Below are 17,335 nucleotides of genomic sequence, written 5' to 3'. Positions count from 1 at the left end.
CCTAGTTGTAGAAAAATAAACTTTGGTCTTAACCGGCAATTAGATAACAGTCTTGACTGAAACTGCGTATGTGTATGCGGCATCATCACAAGCTAATTAACATTATTAAGTAAATTTTCCATATGGACAACATATACATCATTGAAACTTTATAAAAGTTTCATGGTTAGGGTTAATAAAGGACTAATAATCTATGTACAATAACTTTGGGTAGACTTCGTAAAAATTTATGTACAGTTGATATGTATGCCTTTTTCCAACGCCGTGAATTAAGTTATGGTCTCTCTACAAGGTCTTGAATCATTGGCGTGCATATTCCAAATCTGGGCTAAACATCCCCTTTCATCTTCCATGGGATTGTGCTGCTGCTGCTCGGTGCTGAGATGTCGAAACCACTCTTCTTGAGCATGGTGAAACAGGAACAACACCAGGGATATGGTCGATGTTCCTCCTGTCACAACAAAAAGCCCCCAGAAGCTGCTGGTTCCGAGACTCGCCCCGTCATAAGCTTTCGGGCTTGCACATTTGTTTGAGGAGATCATGGAGTTCTCTAGCTGTAGCAGCTGCCCACTCTCGGCCACTTTGAGGATTGCTTCCGAAATGTATTGGCATGTACACTCATTCTTATCAGTATATGCTTTGACTGGTGGAAGTTTCAAGTGTCACCAGAAAATAATGAATTAAATGGGAGAATTCATTAGTGGAGTAACTAGAATTTTCAATTGATATCTATAACTACGTAATCTGATGAATTATGCAGAAATGAGAAGAAGAAATATATTAATGAAGCCTCTCTCTCTCCCATCCGTTTTCAACGTTCCCCTCTCCTATAGAAAAACTTATAAATATTGTGAACTTCAAGGAAAATGAACAAAGCCATACTTCTCAATCGTAGGAGAGAGGGGTTTGAATGGGTCTCTTTTATTAACGTTTCTGCATTTCAAAATTTTTTTTTTGTACGTAATAGATATACCGTGTGACATATGCCACGTAATAGTACAAGCCAATAAGGTTTCCTCGCGTTCCCATAGGTTTTAGAAAGATCAAACAAAATCTTATTATTGACAAAAATAGGTTTTGTCTGAGTCTTGTGACACCACATCATTTCTTGTACCCATTACACACAAGACTTTCCCGTTTCGAGCTTCAAGCCTTGTTCATTGTTTTTTTACTTCTTTTTTTTTTGTATACTCTGGTATTTAGAAGCCCTATGCATGTCGACTAATACAGTTCATTTCATGTCGATCTAATAAGAGGTAAAATTCTTCCAACGTGAATTTTCTCCCTTATCAGAACTTAGACCCGTGATATTTTTTGCCTTATTACTTAAATTAGTTCTCGTTGGTTTGTCTTGTTTATGGCATTGACTTTTTCCCAAGAGGGTCTGGTAATGGAAATATCTAGGCCATAAAGGGCTCGGAAGCTAACAGAAAGACTATTCCATTCCATGCGATACAATATTGCATCCACGGAAAAATTCTGTGTCTTGGTTTGACATGTTCTTTTTAATTCTTATTATAGCTTCTAACCGGGAAATATAAATATTGTAATACATACGGTTGATAAGCTAAATTGTTAGTAAGACAGATTTTACGGACAGTGCAGGAATTTGAAAGCTCATACTTGAATTATTCCCTAATCAAGATAAACCGACGCTTGAGTGGGAGACGTAACAATCATTTGACAAAGCACACTAGGTATTCATTACTAGCCATAGACGAAAAATAAGGTTTAGAAGATGTATAATTATAAGATAAGGAGTATTTATTCGTGGAATTTTCTCACTCGATATTTCTCACCGGAGGGAAACTATTGTAACAACTAAAATTACTTATTGATGATGATTGCATTGGACAGTGATATGTATGGAATCGTGAAGTTGAATGGAAGAAACGGCGGTTGGTCGGAGGAAGAGATACGACATTATTGGAGATTCTAGAGACATGAATAAGAGTGGACCAAGACTCAAGTTTTGAGCTTATATATGTCATGCTGAATATTAATTTGTCGGACTCATCAGAATAAGAATATTATTAAACGTAGTCCCGTCGACATCTCATAAATGCTTAATTGATTACATAGTTAATGCATTACTATTAAACCATATATGGTTGATGAAAAATTAAATTACCATGGGGTTGTGATTGTGACTACGACACTTCATGTAACAAGCAACGCTACCTCAATGGAGGCATTAGAATTTAGTATATTTTCGAGGAAAGCTTAGAGAAATTATTCAAAATTCTTCGGATTTAATGAAAGACTAGAAAATGAAAGACATCAGCACAAATTTTAACTGAGAAAAAGACATCAAATAATTAATTTTGAAGTTTTCTTCCAGAAAATAGGGAAAAAAATATTTTCTCGGTGTGTACCACTTAATATTTAGAAGCCCAAATGATCCCAAGTAATGCAGGTTCGAGCCGTGTCGGTTAATTAATCCCATATCTCTATCAATTTTCGACATAAGATTTGTGGCTTAATTATCGTCATTATTGAATAAAGCTAGTAATTAATCAACCAATCAGTAGCTCTAATGTGATAATTATGTAGGCCGAAGTCTCGGTGTTGTCGCCAAGGGTTGCATTTCTAGACCACCAACGCCTGCTCCTGAACGTCGACAACAGTGCCCTCAAACAGAGGATCGCTGCGCTTGCTCAGGACAAGATCTGCAAAGATGGTACGAGTTGCTCTTGGCAAATCATAATTTACTGTGTAGATTAGGCCCGATCCAATTACGATTTACGAATGTAAAAAAGATATCGTAAATTCTTTTTGCCTTATTTGTTCTTGTTTTTTTTTTCTATTGTGTCTTAATTATTATTTTCCTAGATGGACACTACTAGCAATTGTAAATATGAGTTTATGAGAATATGTTAATATCTAATAATTATCTTAATTAATGCTTTTTTGTTTCCTAGTTGATTAAAAATTTCATGTTCTTAAAGTACAACGTGATTACAATAAGCAGTTGACAAGCGTAAAATTTATGTAAAAGAATATATTTGGATTACAATGAAAGTCTATGAATATCCTAGTTGTAGAAAAATAAATTTTGGTCTTAACCGGCAAATAGAGAACAGTCTCGACTGAAACTGCGTAAACACGATATCATAAGCTAATATTATTATGTAAATTTTCTATATGGACAACATCTTTGATACTTTATAAAAAGTTTCATAGTTGGGGTTTATAAAGGACTAATAATCTATGTAAAACAACTTCGGGCAGACTTCGTGAAAATTTATATACACTAGGTATATATGCCTTTTTCCAACGCCCGTGAACTACGCTATGGTCGCTCTACACGGTCTTGAATCAGTGGCGTGCATATTCCAAATCTGGGGCAAACATCCCCCTTTCATCTTCCATGGTATTGTGCCGCTGCTGCTCTGTGCTGTGATGTTGGAACCACTCATCTTGAGCACGGCGGAACAGGAACAACACCAGGGAGATGGTCGATGTTCCTCCCGTCACAACAAACAGCCCCCAGAAGCTGCCTATTCCGAGACTCGCCCCGTCGTCAGGTTTTGGGCTTGCACATTTGTTTGAGGAGATCATTGAGTTCTCCAGCTGAAGTAGCTGCCCGCTCTCGGCCACTTTGAGGACTGCTTTCGAAATGGCCAGAAGGTAAGGAGAGCCCCTCGGGAAAACCTACAATATCCAAAATAGCACGACCACGTTCCTGATTAATGATGATTTTTGCTTTCTGATATCAAGGCATTTGTATAAGCCATGCCGAGTCACTGATGCTTGAACAGCGATAATTTGATAAATGGGAAGCTGAAAGCTTAATTTCATTATGCTTCGGTCATGTACATATACACACACACATACACACACACACACACATATATATATATATATCTGAGTACAGGGAAGAAAAGAAAATAAGAAAAGATTTCTAAGATATCTATTGCCTATTATACATGAAACTAATAAGATTAGCTAAGATTATATGATACAAGATAGTTATGCTAATCTCGGCAGTATATCCTGCAATATACCCCGTAATACTCCCCTCAAGTTGGAATATGAGGATCTCGAATGCTCAACTTTCCCAAGAGAAAGTGGAATCGATCTCACCCTAAAGCTTTCGTAAAGATATCTACAAGCTGCAATCTTATCGGAATGTGTGAAGTCTTGATCACGCGAGACCGAATATGTTCAGGAATGAAATGACAATCTATCTCTATATGTTTCGTTCGCTCGTGAAACACTGGGTTAGCTACGATATGTAAAGCAGCTTGATTATCACATAATAGTCGAGTAGGCTCAGTATAATTGACCCCAAGAGAATTGAGTAAGCTTCGGAGCCGTAAGACTTCACTAACTAGCCCTGCCATAACTTGATACTGCACTTCAATCAAAGAACAAGACACTGTATATTGCTTCTTTGTTTTTCAGGAGATGAGACACCATCCTAATGTTACAAAATATCCTGTGATTGAACAACGTATCATGGGACAACTGGCCCAGTCCGAGTCACAATATATCTCGAGTTCCAATAAGCTTTGGCCATAGAAAAATTCTTTGTCCCGGAGATTGATTTAAATAACAAAGTACATGCATCGCGCCATCCCAGTGGCCCTGACATGGATCCTGCATCAACTGAGACAAGATGTGCACATGATAAAAGTTTCGATTGTGTAATCGTCAGATAAATTAGATGACCAACTAGTCCCCTACATCTACTGGGTCATTAAAAGGAGCTCTCGATTCTGCTGACAACCGATGGTGTTGCTCAATCGGAAACGAAGATAGTCGTGCACCAAGCATCGCACATTCCGTGAGCATGTCGAGCACATACTTCCTCTAATTAAGAAATAGCCCGGATTCCATTATGGTCACCTCAATCCCAAAAAAATACTGTACGGGTCTCAAATCCTTGATGCGAAAGCACTGATCAAGATATCACTTGAAACATGCGCATTGCTCATGATTATTGCCAACCACAACAATATCATCAACATATACTAAGTTCGCGAGGAAAATATTGTCACGATTAAATATGAAAAGCAAATGGTCCGCTCCAAACTACCGAAATCCATAGTGCCGCATGGATTCGGCAAGTTTGGCATACCAGTTGTGCAAAGCCTGCCTCAACCAGTAAAGTGACACCCCGAGACGACAAACCACTCCCTGCCTTTGGGAAGAATATCCAAGCGGTAAGCACAAGTAAACTTTCTCGTCAAGGTCTCCATGCAAAAATGCATTATTGATGTCCATTTGGTATATTTCACATCCCTTTGCCACTACCACAGCTAGATGACATCTTAACTGATAAATCCTTGTTTCGTTCCCTTGTAAGTATCTTTCTAGGAGATCTTCCCATAGCGTCTGAGCCACCGTTGCACAAGCCACGCTGGTCTGAAGTTTCGGGTCCAGTGTATCGAATATCTAGGATATCACCAAGGCATTACGCATATCCCATCGTGCCCGGTTGGGATCACCCTCTGGTGGCCTTGGCACCGTCCCATCGACCATTCCAACCTTATTCTTTGTTGTCAATGCAGTCAGCATAGCTCTTGACTATGTGAGATAATTTGATCCATTCAGCTTGCAATTGATCGGACTCGCATTGGTATAGTCCGATGGATTGACAGTGTAAACCGATAGCAAATCGACTTCGACACCTCAGTGCCTTTTCTTGATGTTTCATCATTCTTCCCCATTCCTGCTATCACTCATGAGCAACCACAACAACCCTAGGACTGAGAAGACGACACGGTCCCAATTTGCTCTGATACTATGATAATTTAATAAATGGGAAGCTGAAAGCTTATTTCATTATGCTTCGGTCATGCACATATACATCTGAGTATAGGGAAGAAAAGAAAATAATTAAGAAAAGATTTCTAGGATATCTATTGCCTATTATACATGAAACTAATAAGGCTAGCTAAGATTATATGATACAAGAGAGTTCCACTAATCTCGGTAAAATATCCCGCAATATATCCCGTAATAAACAGTCTTAGTATCAACCAATAGACCGACGATATCTTTGTCTAGCAGAGAAAAAGTGAACTATGCATAATTCATGTCAGTGATCGATCTAATTAAGGGGGGATCAGTAAACTTACAAATCAAAACCCTCCAACTTTGAATGTTTGCTTGGAAGTGGTGAAGCCCTTGCAATATCTGGCAAGCAGCACTTTGACGTATGGAGCCTCAAGGAAGGCTGCAGCAACGTCCCCTCTCATTAGGGCTTGCGGGTACTCTTCCCCGGAATATATCTGGACGATATTCTCGGGATGAAATCCCAAGACTTGCAAGTATTTTATGACAAAGAAATTCCCATCGCACCCAACTTTTACTCTGCTCCTGATCGACGGCTCTATGGTTACTTCTGCCTGACTGAGGTTCTGCGTCGTCAGAAAGGACGCAAGACTGGCCGTAAAGCTCTGACTGATCACCAGTGCGGTGAAGTGGCATCATCGCCATCCTTGACAGGTTACTATGCAACCTCTCTCCTGCAGTTAATAGTGTCGAGCGTGAACAAATTAATGCCTCATCAATTTGACCATCCGATATTATCTTATAATATCATATGGATGATATACTTGCCTGGCCTGATCTCGGGGAAAGAAAAGTCTTAGCTGAAGTATTACCTTGCAGTGAAAACAGTGTCCTGAAGGCTAATGAAAGCACCGTCCCGATTTGATTCAAAATATTGCCCCTGAATGCTCAATTGTGGCTCCTCTCAATCGACCAAACCACAAAGCCATGCCCACACATTCATCATCCCAGTTAGAGCCCACATCATGGAAGTGAACGGCTTCTTAAACAGCCATGCCCGCTCAGACTTTCCTGACTTAAAGTATATAATGATCTGTAGCCCTGCATCCGCATAAGGTTGAGAGAACTCTGCATTGGCACAAAGGTTGGATACTATTGCAGTGTTGGCAACCACCGCATCAAATTTTTTTACATCAAAAGCGCAACATATATAATTATTAGTTCTCGCATAGCATTTTCAATTTATAAATTAGCTCTTCAAAAGAAATCAGGACTATCATAAATACGTAAATAGTCTTACCTTAAGTCTAATATGTTGTTCTAGAGCATCGTAACTGCCGACGAATGGCTTAAAATCACAGGGCAAGTTATAGGGCAACTCCTTCAAGGTGGCCTTGAAGACGTCCATGGAGAAACCACTGACCGTGAAATTCCCTCCGGAGCTCTCATTTCTTGCATACACAAATTCCTTGTGGTAATTATTAATTGGAACCCCAATTTGGAGCCTTTTGCCGCTTGTGTGTATGGCCCACCCTCGAGGAGTTGACCAGGGCCCACCTGGCCAGTGTATTTGACCCAGAACACTCGTTGAACTGCTGTAACTAATGTTTTTACCAAGGGTTTTTACGGACCCCTGACCATCTACCCAATACCCAACCTCGTTGTAACTTTTACCCACCATGTTGATTATATGAAAAATGTGGGCCGGGCCCACTCTCCCCTCTGTGAAATTCAATTCACCAGTCAAACCCTTGAAGCTGGTACGTGATATTTGGCTCAACAAGTCTCGCCTGGAGAGGGACGCAGACATGTTTAGAGTAGTAGTACTTTCCAGGAATAGAGCCACGGCCCATGTGCAGAAATTCTGGGCAAAAGGTATTGCTTGTGAAAGACGGGGTGGAACCTCAATTGGAAGTTGGAACTGTTTGAATATCCTCCCATTGCATGAAAAATAGCTCCTCACCCTGAGGACACCTCGCATTGAGGCAATAGACGAGCTGTCTGAACTGTCAATGTTATTTGCTGTGTCAGTGGAGGTGATCCATATGGATCCATTCTCCATCATCCCCAAGCTCTTTGCTTCCCTGAATATAGCCGATGCTACTTTGATTGACGCATGAACGATGACTATCCGGCTTTGCCTGCTCCTGAGCCTCTTGAGCTCAGAACGATAGTTATAAGGAGGCAGCGGAGTGAGGGAAGAGAGGTCGTTGATTTCAGCATCGACTTCTTCAAGGGCAGATATAAGATGCGGGATGATTCAGTTGGTGTAGATATTCTCTTTAGAATCTCGGAATAGAAAATTAAAGATATAGTGAACTTCAAGGAAAATGAACAAAGTCATTACTCCTCAATCGTAGGAGAGAGGGGTTTGAATGGGTCTCTGTCATTAACATTGTTGGGATTCAAGCTTCAAGTCTTCTTCATTGCACTGACTTTTGACCTTTTCTTATCCAACTGCTGGAAAATTTTCATAGCGGAACTCATGTCACAGGATGCCATCAGCCTAACTTTAATTTTCCCTCGTCAAACAGCATTTAAGATCTCGTCATGAAGCAACTGTAATAAGTCATCTCTATCCATGGCGTAGAAAATAACATGAGCATTTACAAGGTGAAACTACCTAAAGACCATGATGGTGCAAACAATGCATTTGGATAGTACATTTAGAACTAAAAAAATAAATTGAAAAGAAAACAATTCACATGAGAATTGGCACGCCTGTTGAATCAACAATAAACTATTAACTCATGGATAAGGAAGATGCATAAATGGGGCTTACCTGGCAGCGTGATGTGCGATAATCGAGTGTGATATTCCGAAAAAACCCATTTTCATGACGGAAAGAAAGAACGACCTAAGGAAAAGCAGGTTTCAAAGGGTGATTTTGTAGGGATGACGTAAACCAATTTCAGTAAGCAAAGCTGTAATATTGCCGCATCGAGTTTGGAGAAGAAAATGCTAGAGCAGAAACAGATTGAACCATGTCAAGTCGGACTGGTAGAAGCAGAGTCAAAAACCGAAGAGGTCGGAAGTGCTGAGCAAGGCATAAAGCAAGGGATTTTGCGATTAACAAAATCTAAGGACCAGACATATAACCTTTTCGGTGGGAATATTGATAAACATTAGAGCGAGACTAATGTAAGAAGAATTTGATCAAACAGTTTGCAGGCGGGAGAAGAAAATACAATTGGAGTGGACCGAACAGAGGTAATTGATGGCCGGGAGAAGAGGAAGCGAAAGGTGCCGCTCCATGTGTGGCGTGCAGTATATCGGGGCGAACCTGGGCACTGCAAAGGAACAAGACAGCAACACAAGAAGTTGTTGCGGCAAGATTCTGGAGGAGGAGGGAAGGTTGTTTTCGGCAGTAAGATATAGTTGGTAATATATATAATGCTAAATCGAATGAAATTATGTTTAATAAGCTATAAAAATAAATAAAAAAATAAATATTCCCTTACTGTCTATTTTATTTTTCGATTTTTGGAGTGCCTAATGTTTTTGAAACATCATTGAAACGGTGTTGATTTAATGTAAGTCAGTGGTTCATTAAGTGTGAGGCATGTTACATTTCAGAAAATGCCAAATTGCAATTTGCTTTTATTTAATAATTTTCGGTGAATATTATTGTTCGTATTTATTCATCATTTGATATGGTAACTTTACACACTATTAAAACAACTACTGTGAAAAGCTGTGCCTCGGGATGTGCACTAATGGCTGATTTGTTAATTGCTGAATGTATATATGAAATTATTTTTAAAACTGTGTATATATAATTTGTCAAATTTATAAAATATTTTATATCGAATAAGTTTTACTATTTGAAATAACTTAAACAATTTCGTTAAAAGCATCAAACTTTTTTATTTTTGATTTGCTCTAAGTCATAATAATTGATAAATTTCCTGTTGTTGCAGTCTAATGCTTGCTTATTAATATAACTTTTAAATTGAAAACATACCTTTAAAAGTCATAAGAATATTTTAATATAATAATAGTTATAAAGGTAGAACATCCTTTAAAAAATAATAATCATAGCAAGTAAATAAATAAATATATATATATAGATATATAATTATAAAGTTTTTTATTAGGAGCACAAAGGTAGTCTCGAATAGAGAGAATCTACAAATTTCGCTTTTTCTAGTTCATTTATATTTCTTCGCATTTTTTATACATAGTACAATTGAATAGAAACCACCATGTCTCCTCCAATTTCCTCCACTTTATATATATATATATACAAAGTTAAAAAATTATATATAGAAAAATAATATTCAAAATAAACAAGATGAGATGGCAAAATATTTAAGAAACACAAAACAAAAGAAAAAGAAAAAAATATGAATAATCGGTACTCCTTTGCGCATTAAACTGCCTTTACTTCCTTTTTTTTATATATTATTTATTTATTTATTGAAACTTAAAATGGAAAACGAACTAACTAATCACACTTATCGAAAAAAATGAAAAAAAAACTTTATTTAATTATGAATTAATTAATCTTTTAATTTTTTAAATTGCATAATAATTTTACTAAAGAAGAATGCACCTGCGCTTTGTGCAACAATATAAAAAAATAAAACAGAGGTTTATTTACCTATTCATGAATTTCAATTTTCTTCTCATTTTACTTCTCTTCTCTATATTTACCAATTCAAAATTTATGAGACCTTTTATTTTTCCAGTTAACATGTAAGTAGGACTTTAAAGTTAGAGAAATGTATTTACTAAGTAAACATGGTAACTTTTCCTTATATATTTTGTGACATACGCTAAATATTAGACATAAAATTCACCGGAAAAAGTAAGACATAATAGTTTCATTAGATAATTACCAAACCTGAACTCTTTTAATAAGGTTTATGGTTTCGCTCACTTGTTAGTCAAATCGGAAGTAAATATAAATTTGGATTTTACTGCTTGGATGCTATGCTCGCCAATACAATTGGGGAAGCCTTTCTTTTCCACTGTTGATCACCTTTTTTATTTTTTAGTATTGTTCCGTGTTGTCTTCGGGATCATTTGATTTCTAGTATGTAATACGTAAGGCCTTTTTTTTTTTGTTAAATATGTAAGGCTTCTTTTGCGATGACAATAATTTGCATGAGCTATCAAAAAGAAGAAAAAAAAATACTTACTTAACTCGGAAAAGTTTCATGTCATATAGATTAATAGGAATGCATTTGAACGATCAAAAGCTTGCAATGATCATAGCTAAAAAGAATCAAACTAGCTACTAATAATATCAAAAGTTTATAGTCAACATGTAAAAATCATCAATATGATAAAAAGAATGCAGATTTACCTCTCAATTTAATAATATCATTTTCATGTTAGGATTTTGTGAAACTAGGAGAGGATACATGAACATGATAAGAAATGATTTACATGCATATTTGAGAATGAAAAAAAAGAAAAATGATTTAGAATGAAAAAGGTAGAAAGTGTTAGAGTTGTCTCAGATTATATTCCCTGTGCCTCTATTATCCATTATATACATATACATATACATATATATATATATATATATATATATATAAAGGAGACTCTTGTGAAGTTCGAACAAGAGCTTTCCTTTCGATCTCCAGAGCCTTCAACTTATGATTTTTGAGCATTCTCATCGATGAGCTCTTTTAAGTCCCTGTCATTTAATGTGGACATAAATCTAACGGATGATTGAGTAAAAAAAATAAGTGGATGGTTAACAACACCAAAATACACAAAACGGAAATTTTTTTATATAAATTATACGAAAGGGTATTTTTCATAACATAAAAATAATATTAACAGGGGCTTTAAGTTGATAAAAATAATTTTCCTTACGATTCCAATCCAGAATATGCTTCTATCCATGGGTTAGAAGGTGGTCCAAAATGAGCTAACGCGAGTTTTCAAATTACAAACAACTAAGGACCTAACAGAACTTAAAAAAAAAAAACTTTAAGAAGGGGTTCTCGTCGGGAAAATGCCCAACTGTTAGTCTAATGGCCCTAGACAGATCATTGCTAAAAAAAGAAAAGGGGAAATGTTATCTCAGAGTCTGAGATTCTCAACACCTTCAATTTTCAACCAATCTCGTCCTCACTCCAAATTTTTAAGTTTTTCTGGGGCTTAATGCAAGAAACTACGAAAACTCCAAGACTTGCTTAAGGGGAATAATTACTTGAATTAATGTTGGAAAATTATCAAAGACACATCCTACCTGGAAAAAGAAAAAATTTATATGTTATACTAAGTGCATGGGCTTCACTTGTAATAATAATAAAAATTATATCTTTATATGTATCGGATAGTTACAATTTTAATCAAATTCATAACAAATTTTGACACTCTATCCTTTGATTATTATAGCTTCAACAACTTGTCGATGTAGGGTTCACGTATTCGATTTTGAACCGACTTGTCAACGTACATATGGACTGTTACAAATCACCTGCTCAACATGCATGCAGACCCCAAACAATTCGAATTTATTGGTGCTATACTATAAGATTATAACTCCTCTATGTATATGTACACGTATAGCTTCGTTCTTGATTGGTTAAAGCATAAAAAAAAAAAGGAACAAAGCGTCGATCAATCGTGTATAAAAAATATATATACAGGTATGTTTCTTTGTCAGTTGCTGTTACTTATATTCCTCGACAAACATCATCCTTAGCACTCAGTCTTCTTTTTATCGTTGGAGACATCTGATGAATTATCCGAACCAAGGTGAAGCACGAATAGCACTAGGCAGACAACCGATGTTGCAATCGCGACTCCAAATAATCCCAAGAAGCTCTCAATTCCAATCTTTTGCTGATTGCTATCAGCTTCGGAAGATGCACACTTGTATGAGTTTAACATTGAATTCTCAAGATCCCGTATCGTTCCACTCTCAGCTATTCTCAGAACCGCCTCGGAGATGTCCGGCAAATATGGAGAGTTCTTCGGGAAAACCTGTAACAATAGCGTTCAAGATAATTTGCAACTAGTTAATTTGCTAAGTTCCGTATGGATGTTAGTCAAGAGGGAGAAGGGTCAAAGAGAAATACGTACAAATCCGAATCCTCCGACTTCGACAGTCTGCTTTGCCGTGGTGAAGCCCTTGCAGTTCTTGGCGAGGAACACCCTCGCATGAGGAGACTCCAAGAACGCAGCCCCAATCTCTCCGCTCTTAAGGGCTCGGGTGTAGTCGTCCTCAGAGTATGTCCGTATGTTGGATGGGCGGAACCCTATGCCCTCCAAATGCTTCACCACGAAGGAGTTCCGGTCGCAACCGACTTGTACTCTGTCTCTAACCAGTGACTCGACTGTGACATCGACTTGGGTGAGCTTCTCTACGGTGAGAAAACTAGTGAGGCTCGCAGTGTAACTCTGTGTTATCACCAGGGCAACAAATAACCATACGACCATAATTATCCTCGACATGTTGCTGTGTAACTTCCTTCCTGTGTGCAGTCAGGCAAAAAAGAAAAATGCAATGAAAAAAGAGTGTAACGTAATAGTGCACGCCATTACCTGTTAACTTAGAGATCATAGATTTGATACTCAGTAAGATTACTGGTGCCTTTTATTAGTTATGCCCCGTTTGGATTCAGAGTTACTTGATTTTAACTTTAACTTTAACTTTAATTCAATACACTACACAACAAAAATACACATTTCTCAATTCAAAAATTTTAATTTTAACTTTAACTCAACACACTACACAACAAAAACACACATTTCCCAAGTCATATTTATAATTACATCTCATTTGTCCTTTTCCACAATCAAAATTAAAATCAAAATCAAAATAACTTTAACTTTGAATCCAAACGGCCCCTAAAATTTCTCTTTCACTGTACTATGCATTCGACCTTCTTTATAATCGAAAAATAAAAAGAAAAATGCATTTCTACCGGTTTCCGATTTCATCGAACAAAGTTTCGTAGATGATGTTTTAGATATCTGTATCAATCAATAATGCAACTTGGGATTGGCAAAGTTGAGTGCAGATGAGATCAATTCCATTCTTCTTCATATAAAGTCGACAATATATATCACGAGAGAATTCGGAAATATTATGATTTTGACATTGGTTTATGCTCACCTTGAAGAGAGAACAATGTCGTGAAAGTCAGCGTGAGCATCACTATGGTCTGGTTCAGTACGCTCCCTCGAAACACGTCCTTGTAGTGCATCCGTTCGATCACGTACACTGTAAATCCACACAAGGTGTTCACGAATATGGTTGCGATCCACATGCTTGATGTGAACGGCTTCAGGATCAGCCAAGCCCTTCCGAATGTTGTAGGCTGGACGTATATGATTATCTGTAGATTCGAGTCCGAGTAAGGCTGCGAGAACTCGGCGTACTGATAGCGGTTGGCTACGATTGCGGTATCCGCGACCACTGCATCAACTTCCTATAATCAAGTAAAAGCCATAACACGTTTAGCAATTTCCATACAAAATTCATCTCTTGCAAGAAGCTCAATTAAGCCCAACAAATTGGGCCGGATATTATTCGGGTTTTGGATCCATAAACCTCCCTCATATTGGAAAAAAATATTATTACTATTTTTAGTAGAATGATGATGGACTAAAAGAATTCGGCACTTGGTAGATCGGATGCGAACCTTGGAGTAAACCCTCTGTACCAAAGAGTCGTACGTGCCATTGAACGCGTGAAACTCGCACTCCACATGATAAGGCAGTTGCATCAAGGCAGCATTAAAGACATTGATGGAGAAACCGGTGACCGTCAAGTTAGCCCCCGGGCTCTCGTATCTCGCATACACGAACTCCATATGGGCGTTCCCGAAGGGGACCCCGATCTTGAGCTTGTTTCCTTTCGTCGGAATGACCCATCCTCTAGGGATGGCCCAGGGCCCACCGGGCCATAATATTGGGCCCAAAATACTCATTGAATAATTGTAGGTGCTGTTCTCATCGATTCCTTTTGAAAAACCCAAACCCTTAGTCCAATATCCAATTTCCCGATATGCCCTCCCGACCACATTGACTAATTCGAAAGTTCGTGCAGGTTCTAGTGAACCATTAACGAACTTGAACTGCCCAGTTAGACCTATGAAACTGCTGCTGAGGATATTATCCAACAAGGCCTGCCCTTCGGTCGAGTCGGTTCCAACTTTATTGGATGTCTCGCGACCTCCAGTACTCGGTGCACCCACAGGAGCATTCTTCAAGGCAAGAGCTAGCGCCCAGACAGCATCATACGCCCGCAGTGCATCAATTCCTGGCTCTACGTTCCGCTTATGGATGCTACCTCGTGCCTGAGAAATGGATTTGAATCTCGACGAGAAATCCTTCAGCTTCTTTGTGCCATGGGGAAAGTACGTCCTCACGCCAAGTACACCTTGCATCGAGGAGATGGCCGTGGGGTCCAAGGTGTCCATGTAGTTCGTGATGTCGGCAGTGGTGATCCATACTGACTCCTGCCCGCTGTCCATCATCCCCATATCCTTTGCTTCTCTGAATACAGCAACTCCGAGCTTTACTTTCGTGTGCACGATGAACACCCGGCACTGTCCTCTCCGGAGCCTGTCTAATTTCTCCGACAACGAGTAATACTCAGACGAAGGAGGGAGAGCCAAGAGGTCATTTACCTCGATGCCTGCATCTTGGAGAGCAGTGAAGAGAGATGGCAAGGTGATCGTAGAGGAGGCTGAGCCGGTATCATCTTCGTAGATGATGTTCACCTTCCGCCATCGCCAACTTTGTATTACAGTCGCAATAGCTTCCATCTGAGAGTGCTGACTGTGAGCGGCCTTGACTAGGAAAGGCCATTTCCAAGAGACCCAGCTCGGAATTTCACTCGCCAAGGAGAGAACCGGAACCTTTGATCTGTTGCCGATTTCGGCGATGGAAGCCGCCTCGCGTACAGTTCCCAGGTCCACGATGGCTCTCACACGATTATTAATCAAATTTCTAGCTGCACATACATATATTGTAGTTCCCAGCTCTAAGTTCTTATATGTAAAACATGAACTTAACAAATGTATCATATAGACGTGATACTAAGTGAGAATTGTTACTGTTCCAAATTTTCTATCCTTCCGTTCAAATCGGGAATAATTCTTTCCTTTAGTGTAAACTCTAAGTTTAGACACAGAAAATTCTGACTTAGAAAATCCACGGTCTCGTTGGAAATAGAAAAATTCCAATTTCAATGGAGGAAAGTAGAGGAAAAAAGCCTTTCTCATCCGAATTCTTGAACATAGGGTTAGTGATCATTAGCATGGAGACAACATAAACAAAAGAACGGAGGATTACCGGGACAAAACTAGACCTGTGACGATCCGATATCAAGTTTTGTATTGTGCCACCGATATCTAAATGTTTTTAGCTGATAGAAGGTGCACCAATGTTGAACGGATGCAAGCATGCGGATTAACTTGGAAGAAAGGAAATCTACCGGCATGGGCACCTCGGGAAGGATTGCCTCGTGAGTTCTTGAGATGCAAGGTGATGCATCCGCTGGCTTGGGCACAGAAATCCTCGACCGCGATCCTCATAGCTATTCCCTCCTCCATTCCAGCTCTCGAGGAGTAATCAACTACCGCACCGAGACTGAAGTTCTGATCACTAGAACGAGTGTACTCTCCGAAGGTCACGGATCTTCCACTCGATGACCATGATAACGGTAATGGAGATACGATGAAGAATATGAACGAGAATAAGAGGCAAGATGAGGCAGCCATTTGATCACTCTTTCTAAAACTGCAAGTCGCTAGCTAGCTGTTATGTAAGGCATCATTTGATCCTAAAAATTTTCTTTAGATAAAACTTATTAATTATTTTGGTTACGAGGGAGGCATGTGTGAGCTTAGTATGATGAAATAGAAATTCTAATAACTAATAATGGGACACAAGTAGTTCCATCATGAAAATCGAACCTAAAACTTTTTTGTTATTATACAAGAGCGTGTATCACTGCATTATATCATCTTTCTCTATGACAAAAATGGAAAATTATGTTAGCTTAACTCGTTGATCAAGTCAAAAGGTGATGTATATATACGGCAGTATACATGACATTATGGTCATAGTTGAGAGTATATTGTATATAAGCGTCTTAGTATGGTTTACCGAGGCTCAGACAGAGTTGACTAGCGAATAACCTTCGGCTTATATTCCAAGTTTCCGGTTTTTTTTTTTTTCCTCTAGTGGCTTATAAAATTGTAACTCCATTTATAATAATAGTTATATGTTTGGGTACATGAAACATTCATAATAGTTTTCACCTATGTCGAAACATCGCCATCATCACTTTTTTTTTCCTTCTTTTTTTCTTCCTACAAGTAATAAGGATTTTATCATTTATGGAAGATCAGATAATAATTTACCAAAAAAAAACAGATAAAATACAAAATGCTCAACTAAAAATTAAAGTCAAAGACGTTAGAGGCAACCTCCCAGATAAATTACAACAGGAAATAAACCGAAAAAATATCACCCCAAATATTAAGCACATGCAGTAGCGAATAAACAAATGCCTCAATCAAACCTCCCCCAGTGGGTCATATAATTATCTACCAAAAAAAAAAAAGGTGGGTCCTATAATTCGTTAAATCATCATTGTTGTCGTCATCATCAT

General features: G+C 38.3%; 1 protein-coding gene and 1 pseudogene across 1 annotated transcript; both read right to left on the bottom strand.

Moving 5' to 3' along the window:
• Positions 1 to 3,318: 3,318 nt before the first annotated feature.
• Positions 3,319 to 9,222, bottom strand: LOC116204362 (annotated as a pseudogene).
• Positions 9,223 to 12,405: 3,183 nt separating this feature from the next.
• On the bottom strand, positions 12,406 to 16,439 carry LOC116204361 (glutamate receptor 2.7-like). Its single transcript, XM_031536444.1, has 5 exons — positions 16,154 to 16,439; positions 14,355 to 15,670; positions 13,826 to 14,141; positions 12,790 to 13,181; positions 12,406 to 12,690 (listed from the first exon to the last, which is right to left on the bottom strand). Exons 1-5 carry the CDS (start codon positions 16,437 to 16,439, stop codon positions 12,406 to 12,408), a joined length of 2,595 nt encoding a protein of 864 aa, XP_031392304.1.
• Between the last annotated feature and the right edge of the window lie 896 nt (positions 16,440 to 17,335).

The sequence above is a fragment of the Punica granatum genome, chromosome 4 (genome assembly GCF_007655135.1).
Source record: "Punica granatum isolate Tunisia-2019 chromosome 4, ASM765513v2, whole genome shotgun sequence".
In the NCBI taxonomy this organism is placed as follows: Eukaryota; Viridiplantae; Streptophyta; class Magnoliopsida; order Myrtales; family Lythraceae; genus Punica; species Punica granatum.
The sequence above is the reverse complement of the archived record's forward strand: the minus strand, read 5'-3'. Positions and strand labels throughout refer to the sequence as shown.

Bases quoted from the DNA above. Each gene is read 5' to 3' on its own strand.
- LOC116204361 (XM_031536444.1), bottom strand. From the start codon at position 16,439: ATGGCTGCCTCATCTTGCCTCTTATTCTCGTTCATATTCTTCATCGTA. The intron at 15,671-16,153 runs GTAGATTTCCTT...ATGTATGTGCAG, and splicing joins TTCCCGAGGTGCCCATGCCG to CTAGAAATTTGATTAATAAT. The intron at 14,142-14,354 runs GTTCGCATCCGA...ACTTGATTATAG, and splicing joins TACAGAGGGTTTACTCCAAG to GAAGTTGATGCAGTGGTCGC.